The 17,301-nt window shown below is 41.3% G+C and overlaps 1 protein-coding gene across 5 annotated transcripts in view; it reads left to right on the top strand.

The window, feature by feature from the left end:
• The window catches only part of LOC139625093 (contactin-associated protein-like 5), a 141,131-nt gene that overhangs the window by 115,108 nt on the left and 8,722 nt on the right, over window positions 1-17,301 (top strand). For 3 of the 5 annotated variants that reach the window (XR_011691834.1, XM_071484745.1, XM_071484735.1), the window contains exons 18-20: window positions 283-522; window positions 7,712-7,939; window positions 15,991-16,114. Coding sequence is in view for 4 of the 5 variants with exons in the window: in XM_071484745.1 (XP_071340846.1) it covers window positions 283-522; window positions 7,712-7,939; window positions 15,991-16,114 (592 nt within the window). In the remaining variant the exon portion in view is untranslated. Of the gene's footprint in view, window positions 1-282; window positions 523-7,711; window positions 7,940-15,990; window positions 16,125-17,301 lie in introns of all 5 variants that reach the window. The other 2 variants (XM_071484716.1, XM_071484725.1) reach the window with 1 other exon arrangement.

The raw sequence follows: 17,301 nt of genomic DNA, 5'->3' as shown, positions 1-17,301 counted from the left end.
TACAGAAATCTCGTTACTGATCTGCTGCATTTGTACACTGATTTTCAGTTACCAGGTTTCTATAGTACATGTGAACTTTCTCTGATTACATGTGTAGCTTGGTTTCTATGAGTAATCCACTTACTCAGGTGCATGTAAACAAACTGAATGTGAAGAGTCACATAAGTTAAATTTATAAAAGATGTTAATCTAAAATAGTGTATATGTAGATGTATAGGTGGTTGTAGCTGGTTGTAGCTGTGTTGTGCAGTGAACAGTGCTTCAACGTTGTCTTCATCCCAGGGGCCACAGCATCCCAGCAGAGAGGCTTTCTGGGCTGCATCAGGACTCTGACTGTCAATGGTGTGATCTATGACCTGGAGGAGAGGGCAAAGATGACTCCAGGGGTGAGCCCTGGGTGTCCGGGTTACTGCAGCAGCTCCAGCAGCCTCTGTCACAACAGAGGGAGGTGTGTGGAGAAGAGCAGCGGCTACACCTGTGACTGCTCGCAGTCAGCGTACGGAGGACCCACCTGCAAGGAAGGTGGGTGATGGTTAGATGCACTGCTCAATTCATGGTGATTATACAGCACAAATAAATATATTCATCTTCAAATAAAAGCCACAACACTAGTGTTGAAGAATGAGCTTGACCACATATAAAATGTGTAACAGCAGAATACCTACAGTGTGAGTTCAGATGGCGAGAAGCCAGTGAAGCTTCAGCTCTGCTCTGAGCCCGAACATGAATGAAGAGCAAAGAAAGTGAGCATTGAATTCTCCATGTTGTTTGTGTTGGAAAGCCTCAGAGGTTCAGCTGCCTCCAGCTCCACCTCCATGGTCACATGGATCTCTGAATGGCTGCCAGGCTGTTGGTGAAGGTCCTTCAATGATGCAGTTGTGAGTGTTGCTGAAGTGACGGTAGCCTCGTGTTCGTGTTCTGCTGTGGAGTGGAGCGACAGTGAAAACATACAAACTGGAACCACTGTATGTGCTTGGTAAAGGATGTTGTTCTAGATTTAGTTTTATTTGAATAATGCAAATTCAGGTTCATGTGAGTTTGTCAATCATCATCAATGACAGATGTGTACAGCTGTGCCAGCTGCTCTGTGGGGCTGTACTGTACAGCTCTGCATTCAGTTGCTTCTAGAGGAGAAGTCAGGATCAATGCATCCTGAGCTGACCATGAACATCTGTAGTGAACTTCATGAGAATCCACCCAACAGTTGGACGGATGGAGATTTTTCATTCGATACCACATGCTGAGTGTATGTCAATGGTCATGTATGTACATATTTTCAGATGTGATAGTATGGACGGAGATCGTTTTAGACCTATTAGTGTGGGTTTCGCCTCAGATCTACCACCAGAGTTTCCTGCACCCACAAAGGGATTATAGAGTTGGACTAAACCTTTTCTCTCCCTCTCTCAGCCTTTAACTGTGTTTTGGTTGACCGTCTCCATGCCCCTCAGATTTATCCAGTCGTTCACAAGCAGATTCACCAACAAACACTCAGGGTTCTATTTTAACAATCCAAAGCACATGGTCTGAAGTGTGTGGCATATGTCCTTATCACTTTGTTAACTATGTTAATGGTTGAAAAAACAGTCACTGTGCACATGTGCATGGTTCAAAAGGCTTTAACTTAGTCTCTTAATTAATCATGGGAGTGTTTTGGGCGTAACATGAAATAAACCAATCAGAGTCCCATTCCCTTTAAAAGCTCCTTCATTTACTTGAGCTTTTCTGAGTTCATCCTCCAGACACAACCCTGATGTCCATCCTCACCTAAACTCACTCTGGTCTCTTGCCCTACATTGTTTCTCCAAGAACCACATCAGCCTCGTAGTGACCATCTGTTCCACCTACAAACATGTGATGTCAAGACAACAGCCCTTTAGTTTGTTGGGTTACTGACATCCTTCCAAGTTTTCCTGACCAGAATAATTACTGCTTCCTTCCAGCTCTAAGGGACTTTTCCTTCTTCCCACACTTTATTAAATAACATCGACAACTTTCTCCACGCCTCCCTTCATTGTTTTGTTTCAGCATATTTTGTCTTTCCCTGGTTTTAGTCAGAGTCCCCCTCTGGTCTCCCATGCTAAATAAAATATTTTGTTCATCCTCTGTGCCCCCAGGTGTTCAGATCTGGTTTTCTCTCTCCCCTTTCTTCCCTCTTCAGATAAATTATTGGAACTTTGTACAGTAACAAAAGTATTTACCAGCTCTCAGCCTTTTCCTTATTGGTTACTGCTACCTCAGGATAACTCCACTCCCTCCACTCCCTGATTTTTACATGAGTTAAAGTACTATAGTACTTGATTTTAAAAACACTTAAGTATTCAAAAGTGCATTTTTTTACGTTAATGTATTGTTGCATTTTTCCACATTTACAGAACTTAATGACTCTGAAACAACCTGCTGACTGGCTGTAGAATTTGTGGAGTAAAAAGCTTGTAGAATATGATACAAAGCCAATAGAAATGACCATAAACCACAGCATAAAACCCTCCCCAGCCTCCTGTAGCCAGTGATGGAGAAATGTTATCTTTACAGAAGACACATGGTTAATGGCCACTCTCTATGGTTCTTTCTTGACACACATGCCTGTCACACATATTATTGGAGACCAGTGTGAGATGAGCAGAGATTCCTTTCCCCTGTTAGTATCTATCTTTGTTTTATTTCCATCATTTATAATACACACCAAGATTTTTTCCACCAAGCAACCCATTAAAATCCCCACACCAAACATTATTTCTAAACTTTGCCTCTATTTCTTCAGGTTACGACTACTAACTTCTTCCTCTCACCACCCACTCCTAGCACCTCATATCCCTGTTCACTCCCTATGCCTACTGCTCTGTAGGGAATTCCCTGTCTTACCATAGTAACCCACCCTCCACCTCCTCATCCTTCCTACCTAACTTCCATATAATACAAAGTCCCAGTTAGGTCTTAGCCAGGACTCTTGAATACGTATAACATCTTCTTTTTCTTGTCTATTGGCTATAAATTGTTGAAAGTCTTTACCATTTGCAATTAGCCTTAATAACATTATTACTCATATCAATCCACACATGCTGCTTCTTGACTTGACTGAGCTTCCTCCTATCTCAATCCTGTCATATCCATGTCCTGCACAGTACTATCCCTAACCCTAACTATAATCTGGATCATTTCAGTTTTAGATTTGATCTCAGATGTTGCTTTATCACTGCTGCCATGAATGTCACCAGTTTCCTTTTTTCTCTCCACTTTTTTCCCCCCTTTCAGTGTACTGCATTTTTATGCCTCCATGCAGGCAACAGCCAGAGCCGGATTGTTTTCGGGCTGTCCGTCCATCTGTCTCACTCACATGGATATGATATCTCAGTAATGCCTTGACAGAACTTCCTCAAACTTGGTACAAACATTGTCCTGGAATCAAGGATGAACTTATTACACTTTGGTGGTCAAAGGTCAAGATCAGTATGATCTCACAAAACACTTTTTAGCCATTACTGAAGACTTCACACAGCAATTATGACCAAATTTAACACAAATGGTTAATATTTGATATGACTTTGGATAAACAGGGATGTGATTTGAAACTAGTCTGAGTGGCGGAAGGATACAGCCATGAGGCAGTAATTCTAGTTCTTTTTGTCATATTCTCCACCCTCCACCCATCTGTTTTTTTAACTGCTTCCACTTTTATCTACTGCACCTCCACCTCTTGCCTCATCACTTCACAGCCCCAAAAGGCAGCAACTCTTTGTCTTCACTCCCTAGCCACATTTTCCACCACCACACCTTGCACATTATCAGTTTCCTTTACATACCTTTGCCACTTTCCCAAATTCCTGGTCGTGAAAGAACCTCATAGGCTTAGGTATGTATTCTCCAGTACTGTATCTCATAAATCTATAGGCTAATCTTTGTCTCAAACTCAACCAAAATGGTTTCTGTCTCCATTCTTTTAGCACTTTTCACTCCACATCTTCAAATTCTCCATTAGTTCCTTAACACCAACGTTGAGCAGTACTCATTACTGCCTTGCGACTTCCACCTGAGCTGGCTGCATCCTTTATTCGCCTTCATGAGTCAACACCTCTTACTGCTTCCTTCCACTCATTCTCTCTCCTTTCATCTTCCTCACTATCACCTTCCATCTCTCTCCCCACCATCCTGTCATAGTTTGTGAGGAGCAATGTAAGAACACCGTTCTGGACCTATACATGGACCTATGTCGATATCTATACAAAACAATCCCCACACTACCCAATCCTACTGCTAACAAGCCTTGACGTCTGCAAATCCAAAGTCAGTGTCATTTAATCATAACGAATGAAGTCAAATCTGGTCAAAACCAGCATAGCAACACACAATTATTCAAACCTCACTCCTCCCGCCAGACCTGCACATCAACTGACTAACTAACAGAACATCCCTACAGCAATGCCAATTATCAGCTTTGAAATTGATTGACAAAAGACTCAAAGTTCAGTCCATAGAAAAACATACATTATTCAAGTGATGGTACAGTAAGGACCCAATTCACTCTCAAATCTTACTTTTAATCAATGGTACTAAAGATGTAATCAGGTAAAAGGAGTCTCTTGTGCTTCAGTCCCTCCACTAATGGAGGTCACTGCTCTCAGAGTAGGACAAGATGCAAAGAGTTTAGTGGGCCATTTCTGAACATATGAACCCAAATAGCAGTTTGATGATGCAAACGACTAACGTTTGGATATATCTGTTACAAGCTAGCTCATTTTTGGGGAAAATGGAAGCAACATAAACCAGATGTGATTCGTTTTGCAAATGTATTTAGTAGTAAGGGGATAGATAAGGATACAATCGATGATTAAGGGTAATTAAAAGGGGGAACAGGGCAAACAGGTGCTACTAAATCAAAGAACCAAATATAATGAGTTATTTTTCGCAGACTTTCTAAAGCAAAAGTTAAATGGAAATCATGTACTCTGAACTAAAAAAAAGGAGAGAGGCAAACAGCACCCCTGGTCCAAGTTACATTAACAAAGAGAACTTCCTATGTGTTGGTAGATCAGTTTGGATTTTAGCTAAACCTGGCCCAGTCCCCTATAGACAACTAGTACCTCAGTCATAACTTTTCTCATTTCATTCACAAAAATATCAGTAGAGCTTCAAGTCTGGCTCTTAGGAATCAGCATGAAAACAAACCAACTTCAGCTGTACAGTCAACAGTCATTAGGGGCCTTGAAACAATCAGGAAAATATGAATAAGTTGCCAACAACTTGTCATCAGAGCTGTACTATAACTTAAATAAAGAGGGTGATGAAAAACATCTTGCTAAAGCAAAGTGGTCCATGATGGGGAGTGTGACAAAAACATGACAAGGGTGTGGTTCCTGTAGCCAGTTCCATTTTGTACCAGTTCCAAGTTAAACATAAAATATCTGGATTTGTGAAGACGAATCGTTATTGTTAATACACATTGTTAATGTGTATTAACAATGTTAAGTATCCTTTTTTCTTAGTTCAACATAGAAAATAAACATAAAAACTGTTGTACAGTTTTGAGAGTTGTGTTATTATCAGGTTATTTAATTGTGTTGTGACAGTAATAGAGGGATCAAAGCCCTTTAAAACTGAATTCTTTGGTGTCTGTGTTCATACACATTGAAATGATGATATTAACAACAACCAGAGAACTTGATGTTACTGACCGAGTAACCCATTCTCTTTCATTGTTTTACTATCATTTGATTAACCAACTGGAGACTTAAGCCTGTGAATATTCTCATTTGTCCAGGTCATAGTATCTCAAATTAGTTTTAAATCGAAAGCAACTGGACTTGGTTATTTGTTCCTAGACAAATAACCAAGTCCAGTTGCTTTCGATTTAAAACTCCTTTGAGACAACTAGAGACTTGAAAAGAAAAAAGAGATGAAAAAGAACTATCATACAGAAAGGCTTCAGGCTTAATCTTCACGCTACCTATGGCAGTGAATGTGAAACTTAAAGTGCGCATATTATGCTGTTTCTTCTCTTTCATCATGTGTGCTTTTTTATGAATGTAAAAATTCTGCTAGGTTACAAAGGAAATGATTCTCTCCCACAGAAAACTGTGAAACACCTCGTTTGTGTCTATGCTTATCTGCGTCACTATGTAACACATATAGAATAACACCTGCCTACCGGCACGTTTGGCACACCCTACCTAACAACAAAGCTAGTTATAGTGAGTTTGGTTAATTTCAGCCTGTCATCATGTTGAGAAGACAGTTTTTTTCAGTGCCAACATAAATTCCCTTTGTATACAAATAACCGATGGTGCAGGTTTGTTAAACAGCAAAATAACATTTTACTAGCAAAGTTACCTTTGGTATTTCCTGTCAGCAGACACATATTAACAGGTGCATAGAAACCCACCCTTTTTTATATGGATTGAGACAGAGAGACTAAATTGATCTGCCACACAATAAGCAGGTAATGAGTGTAACATTGACCTAGCAGAGACGTCCAGCTGTGATTGTTGGTGCTGCAGATGTTTGTGCTGTCCACTCTCATTTTCAGGATCAGGTTCAAGCTCAAACATGTATGGATACTGACTTGTTGAAGGTGTAGTTACTAGTTGAAGTTCTGGGTCCACTGGACCTCAGTTGGCTTCCAGATGTTTAAGGAGGTCCAAGCTAATGCTTGTTTCATTCAGAGGCTGCATATTAGGCAGTTAGAGATATTTTGAACTGTGAATCATGCAAAGCTACCAGAGTGAAAATACAGAGCTGGAAATAAGCAGAAGATGAACCGGTCTGTCTCTGGTAGAAGTGGTTCTGGGGGTTCATTGACTGTTGATCCGTCCAAGATATGAGGACAAGTACTGACCAGATTACCTTGAATTTTAAAGGATATGATTTTGCTAAATACTGAGAATTGAATAGTCAACACTTATATGGTTTTCCAGATACCACAATACATTTGTACCAACCAAAAATTCAAAAACATTCAAGTACAGCATCAAATTAATCTCAGATAGTTTTTGATTTAAATTAGAATTTTGAAGGTTCTCCCATGTTTTTTTTATTAGTTCATCAGCATCTAACATTTTTCTTTTTGTAGAGAAGCATGTTTACATGAAACTTGTATTGGCACTAATATTGAAGCTTTCTAAATGACGCACAGGCCTAAATTTAGTTGTCCTGCTGATCTTTAATCCCAGTGTCAAATTTTGTCATCACTTTGGTCCATGACAAGTAAATTTATAACGTAATGAGGTTATTTACATTAAATTTAGTGAGAATATTCATGAATCCTAACAGTTAGGTATCCTTCGAGCCGCTTTCACCCTTGGCGTCTCTTTTTTGTCTCCACATCTTTGTTGAAAAGAGATGTCTCATATACAGAGAAATAATTAACACAGACAAAACAATCGTACACAAATAAAGTTGGCTCTCTGCTGTTGTCTCTCTGTTGTGCGTCACATGACCAATGGAGCGTAACTTGATTGGCTGGATGTTGGTTCGATTTGAGACACAATTGACTGCTCATTCTTAGTCCAGATTTTGAATCTGAATTGTTAACTTGCATTTTTGCATTTGAATTTGGTCTGTCAAATTTGAGCAACTTGAAAATATAATTAGATTTTTAGAATTTGACCTTTCCTTCATGACTGGGCAAAAATCTACTTTCAGTGTGAATCATACTGAGTTGTGTCGACCTCAGATGAATGTCCTGCTACATAAACGTGTCTGTGCTTGTGTGCAGAGGTTTCAGTGTCCTTCGACACAGAGTCCTCGGTCACCTTCACCTTCCAGGAGCCCTTCTCAGTGATGCAGAACACAAGCTCCCAGGCCTACAGTGTTTCCAGAGAGAGCAGCAGCAGGGCCAGAGAGGACATGGCCTTCAGCTTCATCACCTCCTACAGCCCGGCCATGCTGCTGACCGTCAGCACCTTCAGCCAGCAGTACATTGCTGTCATCCTGGCTCGCAATGGTACACACACACTGTACTCCATCTCGCTACACTGACATGGAACACAAGTGACCAGCAAATACTGTTATCATATCATACAATTAAATTTTTCAATTCACTTTACAGGGTAAGGTCGAGACCTTACTTTGATATAGAGAAAAAACCAACAGTTCCCACAAAGGCAAGCGCTTGGTGACAGGGGGGAGGAAAAACTCCCTTTTAACAGGGAGAAACCTCCAACAGAACCGGGCTCAGGGTGGGCAGCTGTCTGCCTCGATGGGTTGGGTTTAGGAGGAGAAAGGGTGGGTGGGGGGAGGTGAGAGGAGAAAAGAGAGAGAGAGAGACTAGGAACAGCTGTATAGGTAATGGTGTTATCAATAATAATGTCAGATAACAGTGGTTAATAGTAATGGAGGGAGAGAGGAGAAGCACAAACTACAGCGGAGAGAAAAAAAAACTAAGTTAATGGCATAAAGTAGTCGAGAGAGAGAGAGAGAGAGAGCCCAGTGCATCATGGGAATCCCCCAGCAGTCTAGCTCTATAGCAGCATAACTAAGGGATGGTTCAGGACATACCCAAGCCAGCCCTAACTATAAGCTTTATCAAAGAGGACAGTTTAAAACCTGATCTTAAAGGTAGAGAGGGTCTCTGCTTACCGAACCCACACTGGGAGCTGATTCCACAGGACAAGGAGCCTGATAGCTGAAGGCTCTGGCCCCCATTCTGCTCTTACAAACTTTGGGAACCACAAGTAGACCTGCATTTAGAGAGCGATGTGTCCTATTGGGAAAATAGGGAACTATAAGCTCTTTAAGGTACAATGGTGCCTGACCATTAATGGCTTTGTAGGTGAGGAGGAGGATTTTAAATTCTATCCAGGATTTTACAGGGAGCCAATACAGAGAAGCCAACACAGGAGAGATGTGATCTCGTTTCCTAGTTCCTGTCACTACTCGTGCTGCAGTATTTTGGATCAATTGGAGGCTTTTTACTGAATTTTTGGGACATCCTGATAATAAAAATTACGGTAGTCCAGTCTTGAGGTAACAAATGCATGAACTAGCTTTTCAGCATCCTTCAGACACAGAATGGGTCTGATTTTTGCAATGTTGCGCAGGTGGAAGAAGGTTGTCCTAGAGACTTGCTTTATATGTGAGGTAAAGGATAAGTCTTGGTCAAAAATGACACCAAGGTTTCTGACTGTAGCACTGGAGGCCAAGGTGATGTCATTCAGAGTCAGTATATTATCACATAGTGTATCTCTGAGGTGTTTGGGAGCAATTACAATAACTTCAGTTTTTTAAGAGTAAGAAATTACTGGTCATCCAAGTTTTTATGTCCTTAAGACACACCTGAAGTTTGGCCACCTGGTTAGTTTCACCTGGCTTCATGGATAAGTACAGCTGGGTGTCAGCTGTGTAACAATGGAAATGTGCTTCCAAATAACATTTCCTAGAGGAAGCATATATAGAGTGAAAAGTATTGGTCCGAGCACAGAACCTTGTGGAACTCCATGACTGACTTAAGTGATGATGGAAGAGTCATTATTCACATGAACAAACTGGAATATCTGACAAATATGACCTAAACCAGCTTAGTGCGGTTCCTTTAATGCTGACCATATGCTCTAGTCTCTGTAATAAAATCTTATGATCGATGGTGTCAAATGCAGCACTAAGATCTAGTAGGACAAGTATAGAGACAAGTCCATAGTCTGAGGCTATGAGGAGATCATTGGTAACCTTAACCAGAGCTGTTTCTGGGCTATGATGGACTCTAAACTGGTTTGCAATGGCCGTCTCAAGGATTTTGGAAATAAAGGGGAGGTTGGATATGGGTCTATAATTGGCCTAAACATCTGGATCAAGAGTAGGCTTTTTAAGTAGAGGTTTAATTACTGCAACTTTAAAAGTCTGCATTACATAACCAGTTGATAAAGATAAGTTAATCAGACTTGATATAGAGGTGTCGATTAAAGGAAAAACTTCTTTGAACAGCCTTGTTGGAACAGGTTCAAGAAGACAAGTCGATGGTTTAGATGAAGAAACTGTTGAAGTGAGCTCAGAGAGATCTACAGGAGAGAAACAGTCAAAATATAAATGAGTTACAGTGGACTCTGAGGCTGTTGAACTGGACAGTACACCTGAGTCAGCTGTGGGAAGGAGATGGTGATTTTTTTCTCTAATAGAGACAATTTCATTTGTAAAGAAGCTCATAAAGTCATTACAACTGAGGACTAAAGGAATAGATGGTTCAACAGAACTGTAGCTGTCTATCAAGCCTGGCTACAGTACTGAACAGAAACCTGGGATTATTCTTGTTTTTTTCTATCAATGATGAATAATAGGATGTTCTGGCTTTACTGATACTTTTTTTGTATGCCAATAGGCTGTCTTTCCAAGCCTTTAGAGATTCTTCCAGGTTAGTAAAATGCCACTTCCTTTCTAGCTTCCTTGAACTTTGCTTTGAAGCTTGTGTTTCTGAGTTGTACCATGGAGCTAGCCTTCTCTGACTCACTACCTTCTTCCTCAGGGGTGTTGATTCATTCAGACTAACATATTCATCCTGCTGCAGCCAGGGTCTTCTTGATTCAGTGTTGCCCGCTCTGGCCCCAGCAATGCATTTGACTATAGCCGCTGGTGTCGCTAACGACATTTCTCCGAATAAAATCACCAATGACCAGAGTTTGTTTCCCAGCGGGTGTGTCGCTGAGGGGGAGAACCTGTTAGAAACGTGAACAGGTTGGTGGTGAACCATGAGCTTTTGCTTAGGACTAAGCCTCTTCTTGTTACGAACAGTCACCCAGCCGCCCTGACCTCCCGGCTGCTGAGGAGAGAGAAGGAGCTACAAAAGGAGCTACTCTGGGTCGGTCCGCACCAGCTACTGGGGGCTGGCTAACTGGAGAGGCTAACAACGTAGTTTCCATGGTGCAGAGCCGGGATTCCTAATCACTGAGCCTCGCCTCCATAACATGGATGTATTATAAGACCTGGATGACGGATCTAAAAATGGTGCCCATTCAGTTCAATACAAGTTGCTCACCTGGCGCATACGCCGAAAAAGTTTCTGGCTTCCGGGTTACTTCCGCGTTATGCGGCCCATAGAGACTGCGCAGTCGTGTCTCTCCCATCATGCCTTTGGGCAATGAGAACGAGCGAAAAACGTTCTCGATCTGGCGCTGCGAGTTCACGAGTGCTCTGCTAGCGGACTTTTTGATGTTTAACAGACTAATACAGGATCGGCCCGGAGCTTTAAACCATGGATTTATACAAACGGCAACAGTAACAACATTCAGGTTGAAGCTTTAGAGCCTAAAGTCACATTGGAATTAACATTTTAAAAAATTATAACCAGGCAAAAATATTACGTTTAAATTGTCTTTTAGGCATTTTTAAGATATGGATGCTGCATGTGACAGAAAACTACAACTCATCAGATAGTTATCACGTTTACTTTCTGTCATTGAGAAGCATATTTATACTGCATGCCTTCTTTAAAAAAAACAAAAAAACAACCAAAACTGTGCAGTGCTGTAGTTATGCTTTATGTCCCGTCATTGCTCTTTCTATTTTTCACTGTTCTATTTCACAGATACTTGATTTGAAAATGAAAAATAAAAAATGCTTTTTGGGCCGCAGGGGGATTTTTCGCTGCAATACCACGAGTGGCTGAGCGGCGGCGCCGTGTCCAGCTCTTATAATACGTCCATGCTCCATAACTACGAACAAACTAGATTTATTACATGTACAATTAACAGAGGTGTGGACTCGAGTCACATGACTTGGACTCGAGCCAGACTGGAGTCATGAATTTGATGACTTTTGACTCGACTCGACAAAATGTAAAGTAAACTCGCAACTCGACTTGGACTTTAACATCAATAACTTGTGAATTCACTTGGACTTGAGCACTTTGACTTGAAAAGACTCGCTACTTTCCCCAAAGATTAAAAAGTATGTTACGTATGTAGGACCACTTGTGTGCGTCTCTCTCTCTCTCTCTCTCTCTCCCTCTGTGTGTGTGCGTGTGTGCGCGCGCTGTCGGTACAACATCCAATCAAATTCGATCCACGTTGTTTTGATCAACAGCATCCATCCAATCAAATTGCAGGACAACGAAGAAGAATTGCCAAACAACGGCGCGAGTTGGCAAAAATGATACCAAAGATAGTTTTGTTCGGTATAAAAACTACGAGGTGGTCAACAAAAAACGAACTGCAGTATGCAAAACATGTGGGACGAAGATTAAAGACGGAGACGCAACAACTTCCAACTTCGTCCGACATTTGAAGTTGCACAAAGAACGGTAAGTTCTGAATGAAAGCTAACGCTAGCTTCTCGGCTAAGTAACTTTGCTCGCAGCATTGCTAAATCAGTGAGAGTGTAAACTCATTACATTACATTGCAAACACGGTAATCATTCCACTGCGGGTTCACTCCCTTACTCAAACTATTATAAAATGATATAGTTCGGGATTTTTGAAGCGGGTTGTATGTATGTATGTACTTAGTCAGTGTAGCTATCACACACATCAGAATCAGTTTTATTGCCAAGTATGTTTCCACATACAAGGAATTTGTTTTGGTGATTGGTGCAATTGGAGGTTCTTGGAGGTTCTTGTAAACAACAGGTTTACACAGTTTTAGTTTCTGCCTGTATGTGGGAATCAGGTGGACCATGACATGGTCAGAGTGGCCCAGTGCAGCCCGGGGGACGGCGTGATGAGCACCACTGATTGTGGGGTAACAGTGGTCCAGAGTGTTCCCCTCTCTGGTCGGGCAGTTAACAAACTGTCTGTATTTGGGCAGTTCGTGGCTGAGGTTACCTTTGTTAAAGTCACCAAGGACAATAACTACGGAGTCCGGGTTGGTCCGCTCCACACACAGTATCTGCTGTGGCCTGTGGTGGGATGGAAACACCGACCAGGATGAATGAGGTGAACTCACGGGGGGAGTAGAAGGGCCTGCAGTTTATGATGAAAGTCTCCAGGTCAGGAGAACAGTGCTGCAGGATCACTGTCACGTCTCTGCACCAGCCACTGTTAGCATAAAAACAGATTCATCCACCTTTGGTTTTGCCGGACAGCTCTGTGTCGCGATCCGCTCTGAAGAGTTGGAAGCCGGCCAGCTCCAGCGCAGAGTCCGGAATCGATCCACACAGCCACGTCTCCGTGAAGCACAGAACGGCAGATGAAGAAAAGTCTCTGTTCTTCTGCACCAGTAGCTGAAGTTCATCCAGCTTGTTGGACAGTGAACGCACGTTGGAGAGAAAGATACCTGGGAGCGGTGTGCGAGTCCGCGCCGGCGGAGACGCGCAGGCGCACCGGCACATTTTCCTCTCCTCCGGCGTTTCACTGCGAGAGCAACGGTCAGTGCACCTCTGACCAAAATGTCCAATAATTCCACAGGTGAGTCGAGAAAGGTGGAAAAAAATCCTCTGGAGTTGTTTCTCTGATGTTAATGAGCTCTTCTCTGGTGAAAGCTCCGGATACCAAGGCAACTGGAACATTAGACGGCGGTCAGCAGCAAAACGTAAACAACGTTTAAATGTATTTTATATTAAGAATATATGTCGTTTGTGTAATTTCGGTAAATCACAACTAACGCGAACTAACACCGAAGACATAAAGTAACACAATTAAACATACTAATTGAGGCAGCAGTAGACCACCAACTTCTGTGAGATGCGGGGTAAAATTGCTGTTTTTGTCAATGGAGTTTGTTGTGCTGGATAGAGTGAATTAACAAGCGATATATCTCAGTTTCCTGACGGAAAGGGCTGTTTGATGGCAAGGTAAAGCAGTAAAAATATTCTTAATATAGCATGCACTTAAACTGATATTGATTTTATTAGATTTGTGTCATGGCTAAAAGCCTATCTGGCGTGGTGGTAGTGTCTGCTTCTCCATACTGAGAATACAATTAATATTAACACAATGTTCAAATTGATTGATATTAATAACATGAGTAATAAAGAGTAGTTTCAAATACAGTTCATGTGTGGCTATAAGGGATTTTCTGACATCTTTTTAATATGCTTACCTCTCACAGATTTGAAGAATACCAGATGAACAAAAGCATCATAAATGAACCACAACAGCCTTCAATCTCGCAGTTTCAAAAAGATTTCTTGGGATCTTCATCAACGTGAAAATGGCAAGGACACAAGATGGGATCACTGGCCCCTTTTCAGACCCAGTCTACCTCAAAGCAGCTGCCTTGGATCCTGCCTTTTCTCTGCTGTGGGTGGAGCCCCATGTGTTGGTCAATCATGAATCGCTGGCAGAGGTGGTACAACGAGTTAAAGGTAAATATTATTGACTTTAATGTAACTTTTTTCCTCATAATCTAATTGACTGCAACAATAATTGTGTTTTTCAGTCTAATATTGTATCACCAACACCAATGGTAATGAGGGCTCTTTTGTTTCTGCTGTTGTTGTTACATGTTTTGCCAGAATTGATCCTGCAAGATGCTGCAGAGACTGAGCAACCTGTGCCGCTCGTTGATGAAGAAGAGCAAGAGGACCATAGAGAAGGAGAAGGGCTGTTTGCAGCATACCGTAAGAGGCAGAAGAAGGATGTTGGGACCACTACAGCTAAGTCACTACCTTGACATAGCCGAAGGACAGAACGCACTTTTGTTCTGGGCATTGAACATGAAGACTCTTCCTTCCCTCTTCCGAGTGGCCATCAGAGTCTTGGCAGTGCCTGCCTCCAGTGCTCCAGTGGAGCGAGTTTTCAGCCATGGTGGCATCATACTACGTCCCCATCGTGCACAAATGACTGACAGACTTTTGGCCAATTTGATCTTTTGCAAATGCAATGCAGCATAGGGCCCTGACATAAGAAAGCACAAGCCTGTTCATTGTTATGTTCATGTAAGTTTTGATAAATAAATACAGATTTTAAAAGCATACATGATCTGTGTAAATATTATTACTCTGTTGTTGAAACGACTCGAAAGGACTCGAAACTCAAACTTCGAACTTGACTTGAGACTTGTCAGTCTTGACTTGGGACTCGACTCAGGACTTCCCTGTCTTGACTTGGGACTTGACTCAGGACTTGAGGGCAAAGACTTGAGACTTACTTGATACTTGCAAAACAATGACTTGGTCCCACCTCTGACAGTTACCGCTAAAAGAGTCAAAGGACACACTAAACATGAAGCAGGCTGAGCAAGAGAGGGCAGGAGAGCGAGCGAGAGAGAGAGAGGGAGGGAGAGAGAAGCCAACGGCTAAGCTAAAGTGGTTAACAGAGCTAGCGTTTAAACAGCTGTGTTTTAATGAGAAGCTCGCTCAAAGAAGGAGAGAGCTAAGAGCAATCGAACAGAAGTTCGACAGTACAACAGATAATTAGCAGTTGTAGTGAAAAGAGAAGAAAAAATAATACAAAAATACAACTAGGATAAGCTAAATTCAGGGAGAGCAGCAACAAACAACACAACCAGCAACCGGAAGTGACACAATACGCTTACACAAACGTTTTTTTCTCAGTGTCTGGCTGATGTTTCCTGGCATTCAGTTGTTCATTTGATGTTTCTCAGCATAGATGTATAAACAGACCCACAATGGATATATGTGGTTTAGGGCCAACAGTATTATAATAATCAATTTCAGTAAAATTTCCTAATGATATGAAAATAGTTGTTATTGATTTAAATAAATCCCATCATACGTTTTCTGTGCTATGACAAACATTGTGTTGTCATGTTTGTCGTCATTTCAAACATGGTTGGTACTATGGTGGTTCTGCAGCTGGTTCATGTTCCCTCTTTGTTGAATTATTTAAAAGAGATTAAGAAGCACTGAATTTAGTCTCAGGTGAAACTGACCTGGTGGCTGAATGGTTATAGCCACATAAATGAAATGTCCATGGTTTGATTCCAGTTGGGACCTTTGTTGCACGTCATACCTCGTCTCTCTCCCCCCATGTTTCCTGTCACTCTCAAACTGTTGATGAAAAGGCAAAAATTAAAAAAAAAGAAGTCATCTAAGAAATAAAACAAAGGCAAAGTATGTTTTAGGGCCAACAGCAGCTCTTCATGCTGTTTGTGTGATCTTGTGTGTAGGGAGTCTGCAGATCTGGTATCACCTGCAAACACACAGGAAGCAAGACGTGTTCAGTCCCATCCTCAGCAGCCTGGCAGACAGACAACTCCACCACATCAGAATCCACCGTGAGGGCAAAGACCTGTACGTACAGGTGAGCAGTGAGCTGTGCCTGCCTCCTATTACTACTCAGTATTTATTTTATAATGAAATCATGATCACCATCATACAGATTTTGTCACAGAAAAAGAAAAACAGAAAACTGTTGTCAGTGAATGTTCAGTCTGAATACTGAGGAAACTAGAATCACGCCTCCTTTGACCAACCCGGGATGTGCGGTTACTGTGACCTTTTGACTTGTCCACTGACATTGAATCATTTCATGTTTTAGTCCAAGTAAAGAGTTATGCCGACTTTGAAGAAGTTCCCTCAAAGCATTACGGAGATATCACGATGACCAGAATGGGATGTGAAAATATAGACTGTCCATGGCTGTCACTGCTGCAGAGACATGAAAACTCATCCAGACGCTCCACATTGTAACAGTTATTTTATAAGTGACTGTAATTTATACACAGTGAATGCAGGACAGTTACCACATTAAAGTCTCTGAAATACTGTCAGTCATTTTTATTCTAACTAACTAAAGATCTGTAGATCATTAAACACTCCTGTGTTCATTATGATGAACATCATTTGTATCTCGTAATTTCAAGAGAAGATCTCATAAGGTCCAGATGATTGACTTCGTTAATAAAACACTGTGCATTGACTCGATGTTGTCAGGTGTTGGCTCTCTACAGAGAGTTTACGTTAGCCGCCATGCGCTTGTTTTTAGTGGTAATCATGCTGGAAAATATGCAGAATAAATAAATTAATGAATAGCATATTAAATGGTCTTAATATTGTGAGCTATAAAATATGTAGCTATGGAAACTTGAATATAAACTTATTTATGCAAAGGTTTTTACTTTTCCTATGAGAGAATCAGTGGCTGTGTGGTAATGTGACCAGACCTCATAAATAAAGTTATAAGGAGCATATCTGTCAAAAATAAAACAAAGAACTATATGTAAAACAAATATTTAAATAATCCAACAATGAACAACTGACATCACAATAATATGAATGTGAACCAAATCTCCTGCCACCGAGCCAAACACATACCGCAGCAATGTGAATGTGAAACAAAATAAAGAAATAAGTCATTAAAATTCAATTTTCTGTAATAAAATCGGAGACATCATCTCTAAATGTCACCACCTCAGGTGTTTCAGGCTCAACAAGGACCTAATGAAGAAAACCACAGTGATGTTAGCGCTCACACACAT

The sequence above is a fragment of the Trachinotus anak genome, unplaced genomic scaffold, assembly GCF_046630095.1.
Source record: "Trachinotus anak isolate AG129_WGS33_773 ecotype Australia unplaced genomic scaffold, CSIRO_AGI_Tana_v1 ptg000001l, whole genome shotgun sequence".
NCBI classification, from domain to species: Eukaryota; Metazoa; Chordata; class Actinopteri; order Carangiformes; family Carangidae; genus Trachinotus; species Trachinotus anak.
Note: the sequence above shows the minus strand (reverse complement) of the source record. Positions and strands in the feature narration are given on the sequence as shown.